The 14871-nt window shown below is 47.6% G+C and overlaps 1 protein-coding gene across 1 annotated transcript in view; it reads left to right on the top strand.

The window, feature by feature from the left end:
• The window catches only part of DMAP1 (DNA methyltransferase 1 associated protein 1), a 69542-nt gene extending 61021 nt beyond the window's left edge, over positions 1-8521 (top strand). Inside the window, 1 exon segment of the mRNA XM_056533154.1 lies at positions 7536-8521. Within this exon segment, the coding sequence (XP_056389129.1) occupies positions 7536-7595 (60 nt within the window). The 3' untranslated portion in view covers positions 7596-8521.
• The last annotated feature ends 6350 nt before the right edge of the window (positions 8522-14871 follow it).

Below are 14871 nucleotides of genomic sequence, written 5' to 3'. Positions count from 1 at the left end.
TTACATGGACTATACAGGAGGAGGAGGAGTCACCTGTACATGGGACTATACAGGAGGAGGAGGAGTCACCTGTACATGGACTATACAGGAGGAGGAGGAGTCACCTGTACATGAACTATACAGAAGGAGGAGGAGTCACCTGTACATGGACTATACAGGAGGAGGAGGAGTCACCTGTACATGGACTATACAGGAGGAGGAGTCACCTGTATATGGACTATACAGGAGGAGGAGGAGTCACCCGTCCATGGACTATATACAGGAGGAGGAGTCACCCGTCCATGGCCTATATACAGGAGGAGGAGGAGTCACCCGTCCATGGACTATATACAGGAGGAGGAGGAGTCATCTGTACATGGACTATATACAGGAGGAGGAGGAGTCATCTGTACATGGACTATACAGGAGGAGGAGGAGTCACCTGTACATGGACTATACAGGAGGAGGAGGAGGAGTCACCTGTACATGGACTATACAGGAGGAGGAGGAGTCACCTGTACATGGACTATACAGGAGGAGGAGGAGTCACCTGTACATGGACTATATACAGGAGGAGGAGTCACCTGTACATGAACTATACAGGAGGAGGAGGAGGAGTCACCTGTACATGGACTATATACAGGAGGAGGAGGAGGAGTCACCTGTACATGAACTATACAGGAGGAGGAGTCACCTGTACATGAACTATACAGGAGGAGGAGTCACCTGTACATGAACTATACAGGAGGAGGAGTCACCCGTACATGGACTATATACAGGAGGAGGAGGAGTCACCTGTACATGGACTATACAGGAGGAGGAGGAGTCACCTGTACATGGACTATACAGGAGGAGGAGGAGTCACCTGTACATGGACTATACAGGAGGAGAGGAGGAGGAGTCACCTGTACATGGACTATACAGGAGGAGGAGGAGTCACCTGTATATGGACTATACAGGAGGAGGAGTCACCTGTACATGGACTATACAGGAGGAGAGGAGGAGGAGTCACCCGTACATGGACTATACAGGAGGAGGAGGAGTCACCCGTACATGGACTATATACAGTAGGAGGAGGAGTCACCTGTACATGGACTATACAGGAGGAGGAGTCACCTGTCCATGGACTTTACAGGAGGAGGAGGAGTCACCTGTACATGGACTATACAGGAGGAGGAGGAGTCACCCGTCCATGGACTATACAGGAGGAGGAGTCACCCCGTTCATGGACTATATACAGGAGGAGGAGGAGGAGTCACCCTGTACATGAACTATATACAGAAGGAGGAGGAGGAGTCACCTGTACATGAACTATACAGGAGGAGGAGGAGGAGGAGTCACCTGTACATGGACTATATACAGGAGGAGGAGGAGGAGTCACCTGTACATGAACTATACAGGAGGAGGAGTCACCTGTACATGAACTATACAGGAGGAGGAGTCACCTGTACATGAACTATACAGGAGGAGGAGTCACCCGTACATGAACTATATACAGGAGGAGGAGTCACCCCGTACATGAACTATATACAGGAGGAGGAGGAGTCACCCGTCCATGGACTATACAGGAGGAGGAGTCACCCGTACATGGACTATACAGGAGGAGGAGGAGTCACCTGTACATGGACTATACAGGAGGAGGAGGAGTCACCTGTACATGGACTATACAGGAGGAGGAGGAGTCACCTGTACATGGACTATACAGGAGGAGGAGTCACCCGTACATGGACTATATACAGGAGGAGGAGGAGTCACCTGTATATGGACTATTAGATCATACAGGGGTATACGGTCAGTCTGTTACCTGGATACGGCTCTGTGATGCACTCCATGGCGTGCTGAGGGTTAACATGACTTGGTCTTTGACATATATCAGGGAAGTAAAATCAAGTTAATTTACTACAAGGCAAATTCATTACCCACCCCGGTCCCCCGCCACCGCGCCCCCCCCGCCCCGACCCCCGACCCCCCCCCCCCCGACCCCCGACCCCCCCCCCCCCGCACTGACCTTTACCGGCTGATTACACAATTACATTAGTCCAAGACAAAAGGTCGGTGGCGTTCACACTGCGGCCATCTTACCTACAATCTCACAGGACCCCCCCCCCCCCATACTGTGATAAGTGGGGGGCGTTACACGTCACCTTAACCCTTAAGGACCGGGGGTTTTCCGTTTTTGCACTTTCGTTTTTTCCTCCCTACCTTATAAAAATCCAAACGCTTTCAATTTTGCACCTAAGAATCCAGATGATGATTATTTTTTGCGCCACCAAATCTACTTTGTAATGACCTCAGTTATTTTACCCAAAAATCTACAGCGAAACGGAAAAAAATCATTGTGTGACAAAATTGGAGAAAATAAAACTCTCTTGTAATTTTGGGGGCTTCTGTTTCGGTGACATTGACCCCTTATTATTCTGTAGGTTCATACGATTATAATGACCCCGACTTATCGGTTGGATTTGTCTACGTGCAGGAAAATGTAGGCGTTTAAAGTTCTCATCTTCTGACCCCCTATAACTTTTTTATTTTTCCGTGTTTGGGGCGGTATGAGGGATCATTTTTGCGACGTGATCTGAAGTTTTTAGCGGTACCATTTTTGTATTGATCGGACTTTTTTGATCACTTTTTATTAATTTTTTTATTATATAAAAAAGTGATCAAAATAAACTATTTTGGACTTTGGAATTTTTTGCGCGCACGCCATTGACCGTGCAGTTTAATTAATGATATATTTTTTATAATTCGGACATTTCCGCACACGGCGATACAACATATGATTATTTTTAATTTACACTTTTTTTTTTTTTTTTTTTTTTTAATGGGAAAAGGGGGGTGATTCAAATTTATCAGGGGTTAAATGACTTGTACTCCTTTTTTTTTTTTTTGCAATGTTATATATAGGAGCCTATAACACTGCACACACTGATCTCTTATATTGATCATTGTTATCCCAGAGGAGCCTATAACACTGCACACACTGATCTCTTATATTGATCATTGTTATCCCAGAGGAGCCTATAACACTGCACACACTGATCTCTTATATTGATCATTGTTATCCCAGAGGAGCCTATAACACTGCACACACTGATCTCTTATATTGATCATGGTTATCCCAGAGGAGACCAGAACACTGCACACACTGATCATTATTATCCCATAGGAGACCATAACACTGCACACACTGATCAGTGTGTGCAGTGTTATGGTCTCCTATGGGATAACAATGATCAGTGTGTGCAGTCTTATGGTCCTCCTCTGGGATAACAATGATCAGTGTGTGCAGTGTTATGGTCTCCTCTGGGATAACAATGATCAGTGTGTGCAGTCTTATGGTCTCCTCTGGGATAACAATGATCAGTGTGTGCAGTGTTATGGTCTCCTCTGGGATAACAATGATCAGTGTGTGCAGTCTTATGGTCTCCTCTGGGATAACAATGATCAGTGTGTGCAGTCTTATGGTCCTCCTCTGGGATAACACTGCACACACTGATCATTGTTATCCCATAGAAGACCATAACACTGCACACACTGATCATTTTTATCCCATAGGGGTCTGGAGGAGGAGGGGGACAGAGGGGGTCTGGAGGAGGAGACAGAAAGGAGGACGACAGAGGAGTCTGAGGGATCAGGAGGGAAAGGACAGGAATCTGGAGGAGGATGAGGAGTCTGGAGAAGGACGAAGGGGCAGAAGTGGATGGAGGATTTTGAAGGAGGAGGAATGGGCAGAGGAGTTTGTCCACTTTCTCCTCCTACTTCATCTTCTCCTCCTACTTCAGAGGAGACAGAGGAGGCGGAAGGAGGTTACAGAGGAGTCTGGAGTAGGAGGAGGGGCCAGAGGAGTCTGTAGAGATTTAGAGATGTCTGGCAGTAGCTTACTCCCCTCTTCCTATTGTAATAAACCTGCACATTCCTTATTATCTGTGGGATGTGAACATAGGCCGTAGCGCAGTAGGATTAGTACTCGCCCTCTGATCTCAGATGTGACAGCAGGACATGCGCCATTTCTCTCCTGCCATTCGTGTGCCTTTGCGTTTCTCCTTACATTGAGGGGCTGGTCCCTGTCCGCGGGGGTCTCTCTTCTCTGTCCGCGGGGGTCTCTTCTCTGTCCGCGGGGGTCTCTTCTCTGTCCGCGGGGGTCTCTCTCCTCTGTCCGCGGGGGTCTCTCTCCTCTGTCCGCGGGGGTCTCTCTCCTCTGTCCGCGGGGGGTCTCTCTCCTCTGTCCGCGGGGGTCTCTCTCCCTCTGTCCGCGGGGGTCTCTCTCCTCTGTCCGCGGGGGTCTCTCTCCTCTGTCCGCGGGGGTCTCTCTCCTCTGTCGCGGGGGTCTCTCTCCTCTGTCGCCGGGGGTCTCTCTCCTCTGTCCGCGGGGGTCTCTCTCCTCTGTCCGCGGGGGTCTCTCTCCTCTGTCCGCGGGGGTCTCTCTCCTCTGTCCGCGGGGGGTCTCTCTCCTCTGTCCGCGGGGGTCTCTCTCCTCTGTCCGCGGGGGTCTCTCTCCTCTGTCCGCGGGGGTCTCTCTCCTCTGTCCGCGGGGGTCTCTCTCCTCTGTCCGCGGGGGTCTCTCTCCTCTGTCCGCGGGGGTCTCTCTCCTCTGTCCGCGGGGGTCTCTCTCCTCTGTCCGCGGGGGTCTCTCTTCTCTGTCCGCGGGGGTCTCTCTTCTCTGTCCCGGGGGTCTCTCTTCTCTGTCCCCGGGGGTCTCTCTTCTCTGTCCCCGGGGGTCTCTCTTCTCTGTCCCCGGGGGTCTCTTCTTCTCTGGTCTCTCCTCTGTCCCCGGGGGGTCTCTCTTCTCTGTCCCCGGGGGTCTCTTCTTCTCTGGTCTCTCCTCGGTCCCCGGGGGTCTCTCCTCTGTCCCCGGGGGTCTCTCCTCTGTCCCCGGGGGTCTCTCTGAGAAGTGGTGACCCCTCCAGGGAGGCTGAAGGTGGAAACAAAGGCCTAAGTTGGAGATGATTTGGGAGCTGAAGTCCGTCCAGTTCCTCCACATTCCATCGGCGTTTGATTCGGTAAACTCGCACTCCAGTCGCCCGTCCCTAATGAGTCGGCTGTCTCGGAATGCCTCACACCGCAGGCCTTTGTTCCCGCCTCTCTGAAGTCGGCCCACTAATGGGCGCAGGCAGAAGCCCCCCGCTCTGTGAAGTCTGCGGCTGAGTCAGAATTAGAAGACTTTTAAGCTCCTGAAGTTACATTGTTAAGATCAATCGTCTTCTGTTCCTGATGGAGGTAGAAGGTGAGAATAGGGGGGGCCCGGGCCCCGTCACCGCGCATTGTGAGCCGCTCCTCGCCACGCTGAATAATGCAGAGCCAGATCTGTCAGCTACCGGAATAATTGCACTTTCATCGGGCTGCATATTCCAAGGGGAAAGTATGTGCCCCCTGAATATCACTGCTCCCCCCGGACATCGCCACCTGATAAACCCCCCCCCCCCCCCCCCCCCAAAACATCTCACCCTAAATCTATGAACACTTGTACTAATCTGCACCCATCAGCCACAGTTCTGGAGCTTGAGGAAGAGGTTTAGGCTGGCGGCACTGTGGGAAGCCGGGCACTGTGGGAAGCCGGGCACTGTGGGAAGCCGGGCACTGTGGGAAGCCGGGCACTGTATGCAGCTTCCCTTCTGCAGTTCCAGTCAGCCAATCCTGACCACGGTCTGTTTCTTATATTGCACCCTGTTTCTCTAAAGTGAGTGAGCTGCAGTACCACTTATATCCTGTAGATGGATGAGGCGCTGTTTTTAGGAGAATCCTGCCATGTGAATCTAGTCCTGGACAAGCCTTGACTTCTGTTTAAGACTTAGAATGACAAGGGTTATATATACCCTAGTGTACACTATATACTGTACTGACCTAGATAAATATACCCTGGTGTATACTATATACTGCACTGACCTAGATATAGACACACACAACCCCCCCGTGTACACTATATACTGACCTAGTTATATACTGTATATACCCCGGTGTACACTATATACTGCACTGACCCTAGTTATATATACGCTGGTGTACACTATATACTGCACTGACCTAGTTATATATACGCTGGTGTACACTATATACTGCACTGACCTAGTTATATATACCCTGGTGTACACTATATATACTGCACTGACCTAGTTATATATACCCCGGTATACACTATATACTGCACTGACCTAGTTATATATACGCTGGTGTACACTATATACTGCACTGACCTAGTTATATATACCCTGGTGTACACTATATACTGCACTGACCTAGTTATATATACCCTGGTGTATACTATATACTGCACTGACCTAGTTATATATACCCTGGTGTACACTATATACTGCACTGACCTAGTTATATATACGCTGGTGTACACTATATACTGCACTGACCTAGTTATATATACCCTGGTGTACACTATATACTGCACTGACCTAGTTATATATACCCTGGTGTACACTATATACTGCACTGACCTAGTTATATATACCCTGGTGTATACTATATACTGCACTGACCTAGTTATATATACCCTGGTGTACACTATATACTGCACTGACCTAGTTATATATACCCTGGTGTACACTATATACTGCACTGACCTAGTTATATATACCCTGGTGTACACTATATACTGCACTGACCTAGTTATATATACCCTGGTGTACACTATATACTGCACTGACCTAGTTATATATACCCTGGTGTACACTATATACTGCACTGACCTAGTTATATATACCCTGGTGTACACTATATACTGCACTGACCTAGTTATATATACCCTGGTGTATACTATATACTGCACTGACCTAGTTATATATACCCTGGTGTACACTATATACTGCACTGACCTAGTTATATATACCCTGGTGTACACTATATACTGCACTGACCTAGTTATATATACCCTGGTGTACACTATATACTGCACTGACCTAGTTATATATACCCTGGTGTACACTATATACTGCACTGACCTAGTTATATATACCCTGGTATACACTATATACTGCACTGACCTAGTTATATATACCCTGGTGTACACTATATACTGCACTGACCTAGTTATATATACCCTGGTGTACACTATATACTGCACTGACCTAGTTATATATACCCTGGTGTATACTATATACTGCACTGACCTAGTTATATATACCCTGGTGTACACTATATACTGCACTGACCTAGTTATAAATACCCTGGTGTATACTATATACTGCACTGACCTAGTTATATATACCCTGGTGTATACTATATACTGCACTGACCTAGTTATATATACCCTGGTGTATACTATATACTGCACTGACCTAGTTATATATACCCTGGTGTACACTATATACTGCACTGACCTAGTTATATATACCCTGGTGTATACTATATACTGCACTGACCTAGTTATATATACCCTGGTGTATACTATATACTGCACTGACCTAGTTATATATACCCTGGTGTATACTATATATGAGGCCCTGATCTAGTGTCCGCTGTTATCAGCCGCTTTAGGTTGGTCAGGTGACCAAGTGCGGAGGATGTGATTTCTTCTCTCGTAACGTTTCTTTTTCTTTTTTTGCTTCCAGCGGAAGAGAAGAGAATCGGCCTCCAGTTCATCATCCGTGAAGAAGATGAAGAAGCCTTGAGGTTCCTGGCAGCGACCAGTGAGAGAGTTTGGGTGGGCTCCAGCATCTGTGCGCCCACCGGGGGGTGACTGCCGCCAGGAGCCGCTGACCTTCTGCAGGAGGGGGAGGGTTAATTTATGTAAATATGTTTTATGTTAGTGATTAGAGAATTAGATATTGAGATGGAGCGGCCGGGAATCTGGAACGTGGACGTCATTGTGAGCGCAGGAGCCGGAACCTTCTCCAGGGAAACCAGATCCAGGAGGGATTCTCTGCACTTTGGGCGGTCGGGATCAGCAGACGAGGGGAAGAAGATGATTGGCCGCTCTGTATGATATGAAGGGTCCGTCCCCCGTGTGTTCAGTCATTACAATGTAGCAGTTTGTAGCTTTTACTTTCCCACGCCTGCACAAAGGTGTCAGACTCCACCCACCTGACCACCAGGCCAGAGACTCCACCCACCTGACCACCAGGCCAGAGACTCCACCCATCCTCTATTGGGGACACTTGTCAGATTCCACCCACCTGACACTAGGGAACAGAAGCTCCACCCACTTGACAACACAGACAGACCACCCACCTGACAACAGGGACAGAGGCTCCACCCACATGACACTAGGGACAGTTATCAGGCGTATAAAATGCTGATGATGCATCTTCACAGCTGAATAAAATAAACTGGATTTGTACCTCTGTTAGTTCCTCCTGGTCCTGACCTTGGGAGGGATGGGGCTCATAGAAGGACAATGGTGTAAAGAGGAAAACAATTCAGGTGACCCCTGTAGTATATTAACCGTTACTGCTCCGGCTCCTGATATCCTAAATATGAGAATCGGCCAAGATGCGGAAATATTCAGGTTAAAGATCATTTTGTGAGGGCGATTATATTCACAGTAAGGCTGGGTTCACACCACGTTTTGTACTTACGGTTCCATATACAGCGGGGGGGGGGGGGGGGAAATCGCGGCACCCGCACTCAGCCGTATTCGGGAACCGTATTTAATGTATGTCTATGAGCCGACCGGAGTGAACAGCAACCTCCGGTCGGCTGCGTTTTCCCGACCGTAGGCAAAAACGCGGTCGACCACATTTTTGCCTGCGGTCGGGAAACCGCATACGGACGAAAACGCAGCTGACTGGAGGCAGCGGTTCACTCCGGTCGGCTCATAGACTTACATTAAATACGGTTCCCGAATACGGCTGAGTGCGGGCGCCGCAATTCCCCCCCCACCCAACCTCCCCCAGCCGTATACGGAACCGTAAGTACAAAACGTGGTGTGAACCCAGCCTAAGTTTCCAAACACTTTATAGGTTGTAAAGAAGTGAGAATTGCCAATTGTTGTGTTTGCCGTATTTACCGAAATGAAAAGCGATTTACATAAAATGTTTACAAAGTAAAATGTTGTTAAAAGTTTGATCAGGTGACGTTACATAGGACCATTATTTGATAGCAGCTTCACACGTCTTGTATCCATTGAACTTGTGAGTTTTTGGACAGTTTCTGCTTGAATTTGTTTGCAAGATGTCAGAATAGCCTCCCAGAGCTGCTGTTTGGATGTAAACTCCCTCCCACCCTTAGAGATCTCTTGGATGCTCCAAGTGGTATTGTTTGCAGCATGAGATGGTGTATGGTCATGCATGAAGATGATTTTATTATGGAAAGCATAGTTCTTTCTTCTGTACCAGGGAAGAAAGTGGTCAGTCAGAAACTCCACATACTTTGCAGAGGTCATCTTTAAACCTTTGGGGACCCTAAAGGGGCTGACCTGCTCTCTTCCCATGATTCCGGCCCAAAACATGACTCCACCACCGCCTTGCTCACATTACAGCCTTGTTGGAACAGGGTGGCCATCCACCAACCATCCACTACTCCATCCATCTGGACCATCCAGGGTTGCACGGCACTCATCAGTGAACAGGACTGTTTGAAAATGAGTTTAAGTATTTTTCTGCCAATGCAGCTGTTTCTGCTTGTGAGCATTGGTTAATGGTGGACGAATAGAAGGTTTATACACAAAACTCTGGAGGACTCAACACCTTCATGTCCGTGGGACTCCAGAGGCACCAGCAGCTTCATATAGCTGATTGCTGCTATTATGTAATGGTATTTTAGCAGCTGCTCTCAGAAGGCAGAAATCTTCATCAATGTGCCTTTATCTGCAACAACCTGTCCATGCTATAAATCAGCTACAAATCTCTTAAAGGGGTACTCTGGCCCTGAGACATCTTATCCCCTATCCAAAGGATAGGGGATAAGGTGTCTCACTGTGGGGGTCCCACCACTGGAGACTCCCGCAATCTTGTATTCGCCACCCACCTGTTTGAGCTGCACACCATGCTGCCAGCTCACAAACAGCCGGGTGGCGACCACGGGGCCAGAGTATCGTGACGTCAATCCCCGCCCCCGCTATGCAAGTCTATGGGAGGGAGCATGACGGCCGTCACGCCCCCTCCCATAGACTTGCATAGCGGGGGGTAACGTCATACGGGGGCGGAGTACTAGGATGTATATGCGCGGATGGGGGGAGGGGCGAGCGCCGATCATGTCATTGGTCATTATTATCGGCCGCACGTTGTGTTCGCACCTTCAGGGTTTTTTTTTTTTTGCAATTATTGAAAAGACAGAATCGGATTAGAGAACAGAGAAGCCTCATTTATACGTCTCCTCCATTTATGATCCATTCCCAACAGACCTGAACATGTGAACACGACCTAAAGAAAAGATCTGATCCACCAAAGAACATTTGTGTTCACACTGGAAGGTTATGGACGTGAGATGATCAACCTCTGTATAAGGCCCTAGAGAAAACCAAAATATCTGTACATCTTCATTCACTAGAGATCAGCGGTGACATCACTGAGAATACAGCCTATCCATCACTAGAGATCAGCGGTGACATCACTGAGAATACATCCTATCCATCACTAGAGATCAGCGGTGACATCACTGAGAATACATCCTATCCATTCACTAGAGATCAGCGGTGACATCACTGAGAATACAGCCTATCCATCACTAAAGATCAGCGGTGACATCACTGAGAATACAGCCTATCCATCACTAGAGATCAGCGGTGACATCACTGAGAATACAGCCTATCCATCACTAGAGATCAGCAGTGACATCACTGAGAATACAGCCTATCCATCACTAGAGATCAGCGGTGACATCACTGAGAATACAGCCTATCCATCACTAGAGATCAGCAGTGACATCACTGAGAATACAGCCTATCCATTCACTAGAGATCAGCGGTGACATCACTGAGAATACAGCCTATCCATTCACTAGAGATCAGCGGTGACATCACTGAGAATACAGCCTATCCATTCACTAGAGATCAGCAGTGACATCACTGAGAATACAGCCTATCCATCACTAGAGATCAGCGGTGATATCACTGAGAATACAGCCTATCCATTCACTAGAGATCAGCGGTGACATCACTGAGAATACAGCCTATCCATCACTAGAGATCAGCGGTGATATCACTGAGAATACAGCCTATCCATTCACTAGAGATCAGCGGTGACATCACTGAGAATACAGCCTATCCATTCACTAGAGATCAGCGGTGACATCACTGAGAATACAGCCTATCCATTCACTAGAGATCAGCGGTGACATCACTGAGAATACAGCCTATCCATCACTAGAGATCAGCGGTGACATCACTGAGAATACAGCCTATCCATTCACTAGAGATCAACGGTGACATCACTGAGAATACAGCCTATCCATCACTAGAGATCAGTGGTGACATCACTGAGAATACAGCCTATCCATCACTAGAGATCAGCGGTGACATCACTGAGAATACATCCTATCCATCACTAGAGATCAGCGGTGACATCACTGAGAATACAGCCTATCCATCACTAGAGATCAGCAGTGACATCACTGAGAATACAGCCTATCCATCACTAGAGATCAGCGGTGACATCACTGAGAATACAGCCTATCCATCACTAGAGATCAGCAGTGACATCACTGAGAATACAGCCTATCCATCACTAGAGATCAGCGGTGACCTCACTGAGAATACAGCCTATCCATTCTCTAGAGATCAGCGGTGACATCACTGAGAATACAGCCTATCCATCACTAGAGATCAGCGGTGACATCACTGAGAATACATCCTATCCATCACTAGAGATCAGCAGTGACATCACTGAGAATACAGCCTATCCATCACTAGAGATCAGCGGTGACCTCACTGAGAATACAGCCTATCCATTCTCTAGAGATCAGCGGTGACATCACTGAGAATACAGCCTATCCATTCACTAGAGATCAGCGGTGACATCACTGAGAATACAGCCTATCCATTCACTAGAGATCAGCGGTGACATCACTAAGAATACAGCCTATCCATCACTAGAGATCAGCGGTGACCTCACTGAGAATACAGCCTATCCATCACTAGAGATCAGCGGTGACCTCACTGATAATACAGCCTATCCATCACTAGAGATCAGCGGTGATATCACTGAGAATACAGCCTATCCATTCACTAGAGATCAGCGGTGACATCACTGAGAATACAGCCTATCCATTCACTAGAGATCAGCGGTGACATCACTGAGAATACAGCCTATCCATTCACTAGAGATCAGCGGTGACATCACTGAGAATACATCCTATCCATCACTAGAGATCAGCGGTGACATCACTGAGAATACATCCTATCCATCACTAGAGATCAGCGGTGACATCACTGAGACTACAGCCTATCCATCACTAGAGATCAGCAGTGACATCACTGAGAATACAGCCTATCCATCACTAGAGATCAGCGGTGACATCACTGAGAATACATCCTATCCATCACTAGAGATCAGCAGTGACATCACTGAGAATACAGCCTATCCATCACTAGAGATCAGCGGTGACCTCACTGAGAATACAGCCTATCCATTCTCTAGAGATCAGCGGTGACATCACTGAGAATACAGCCTATCCATTCACTAGAGATCAGCGGTGACATCACTGAGAATACAGCCTATCCATCACTAGAGATCAGCGGTGATATCACTGAGAATACAGCCTATCCATCACTAGAGATCAGCAGTGACATCACTGAGAATACAGCCTATCCATCACTAGAGATCAGCGGTGATATCACTGAGAATACAGCCTATCCATTCACTAGAGATCAGCGGTGACATCACTGAGAATACAGCCTATCCATTCACTAGAGATCAGCGGTGACATCACTGAGAATACAGCCTATCCATTCACTAGAGATCAGCGGTGACATCACTGAGAATACAGCCTATCCATCACTAGAGATCAGCGGTGACATCACTGAGAATACAGCCTATCCATTCACTAGAGATCAATGGTGACATCACTGAGAATACAGCCTATCCATCACTAGAGATCAGCGGTGACATCACTGAGAATACATCCTATCCATCACTAGAGATCAGCGGTGACATCACTGAGAATACATCCTATCCATCACTAGAGATCAGCGGTGACATCACTGAGACTACAGCCTATCCATCACTAGAGATCAGCAGTGACATCACTGAGAATACAGCCTATCCATCACTAGAGATCAGCGGTGACATCACTGAGAATACAGCCTATCCATCACTAGAGATCAGCAGTGACATCACTGAGAATACAGCCTATCCATCACTAGAGATCAGCGGTGACATCACTGAGAATACAGCCTATCCATCACTAGAGATCAGCGGTGACATCACTGAGAATACATCCTATCCATCACTAGAGATCAGCGGTGACATCACTGAGAATACAGCCTATCCATCACTAGAGATCAGCCGTGACCTCACTGAGAATACAGCCTATCCATTCTCTAGAGATCAGCGGTGACATCACTGAGAATACAGCCTATCCATTCACTAGAGATCAGCGGTGACATCACTGAGAATACAGCCTATCCATTCACTAGAGATCAGCGGTGACATCACTAAGAATACAGCCTATCCATCACTAGAGATCAGCGGTGACCTCACTGAGAATACAGCCTATCCATCACTAGAGATCAGCGGTGACCTCACTGAGAATACAGCCTATCCATCACTAGAGATCAGCGGTGATATCACTGAGAATACAGCCTATCCATTCACTAGAGATCAGCGGTGACATCACTGAGAATACAGCCTATCCATTCACTAGAGATCAGCGGTGACATCACTGAGAATACAGCCTATCCATTCACTAGAGATCAGCGGTGACATCACTGAGAATACAGCCTATCCATCACTAGAGATCAGTGGTGATATCACTGAGAATACAGCCTATCCATTCACTAGAGATCAGCGGTGACATCACTGAGAATACAGCCTATCCATCACTAGAGATCAGCGGTGACATCACTGAGAATACAGCCTATCCATTCACTAGAGATCAGCGGTGACATCACTGAGAATACAGCCTATCCATCACTAGAGATCAGCGGTGACATCACTGAGAATACAGCCTATCCATCACTAGAGATCAGCGGTGACATCACTGAGAATACAGCCTATCCATCACTAGAGATCAGCGGTGACATCACTGAGAATACAGCCTATCCATTCACTAAAGATCAACGGTGACATCACTGAGAATACAGCCTATCCATCACTAGAGATCAGCGGTGACATCACTGAGAATACAGCCTATCCATCACTAGAGATCAGCGGTGACATCACTGAGAATACAGCCTATCCATTCACTAGAGATCAATGGTGACATCACTGAGAATACAGCCTATCCATCACTAGAGATCAGTGGTGACATCACTGAGAATACAGCCTATCCATCGCTAGAGATCAGCGGTGACATCACTGAGAATACATCCTATCCATCGCTAGAGATCAGCGGTGACATCACTGAGAATACAGCCTATCCATCGCTAGAGATCAGCGGTGACATCACTGAGACTACAGCCTATCCATCGCTAGAGATCAGCGGTGACATCACTGAGAATACAGCCTATCCATCACTAGAGATCAGCGGTGACATCACTGAGAATACAGCCTATCCATCACTAGAGATCAGTGGTGACATCACTGAGAATACAGCCTATCCATCACTAGAGATCAGTGGTGACATCACTGAGGATACAGCCTATCCATCACTAGAGATCAGCGGTGACACCACTTAGAATACAGCCTATCCATCACTAGAGATCAATGGTGACATCACTGAGAATACAGCCTATCCATCACTAGAGATCAGCGGTGACATCACTGAGAATACAGCCTATCCATCACTAGAGATCAGCGGTGACATCACTGAGAATACAGCCTATTCATTCACTAGAGATCAGCGGTGACA

This window comes from Hyla sarda, chromosome 7 (genome assembly GCF_029499605.1).
Source record: "Hyla sarda isolate aHylSar1 chromosome 7, aHylSar1.hap1, whole genome shotgun sequence".
Classification (NCBI taxonomy): Eukaryota; Metazoa; Chordata; class Amphibia; order Anura; family Hylidae; genus Hyla; species Hyla sarda.
Note: the sequence above shows the minus strand (reverse complement) of the source record. Positions and strands in the feature narration are given on the sequence as shown.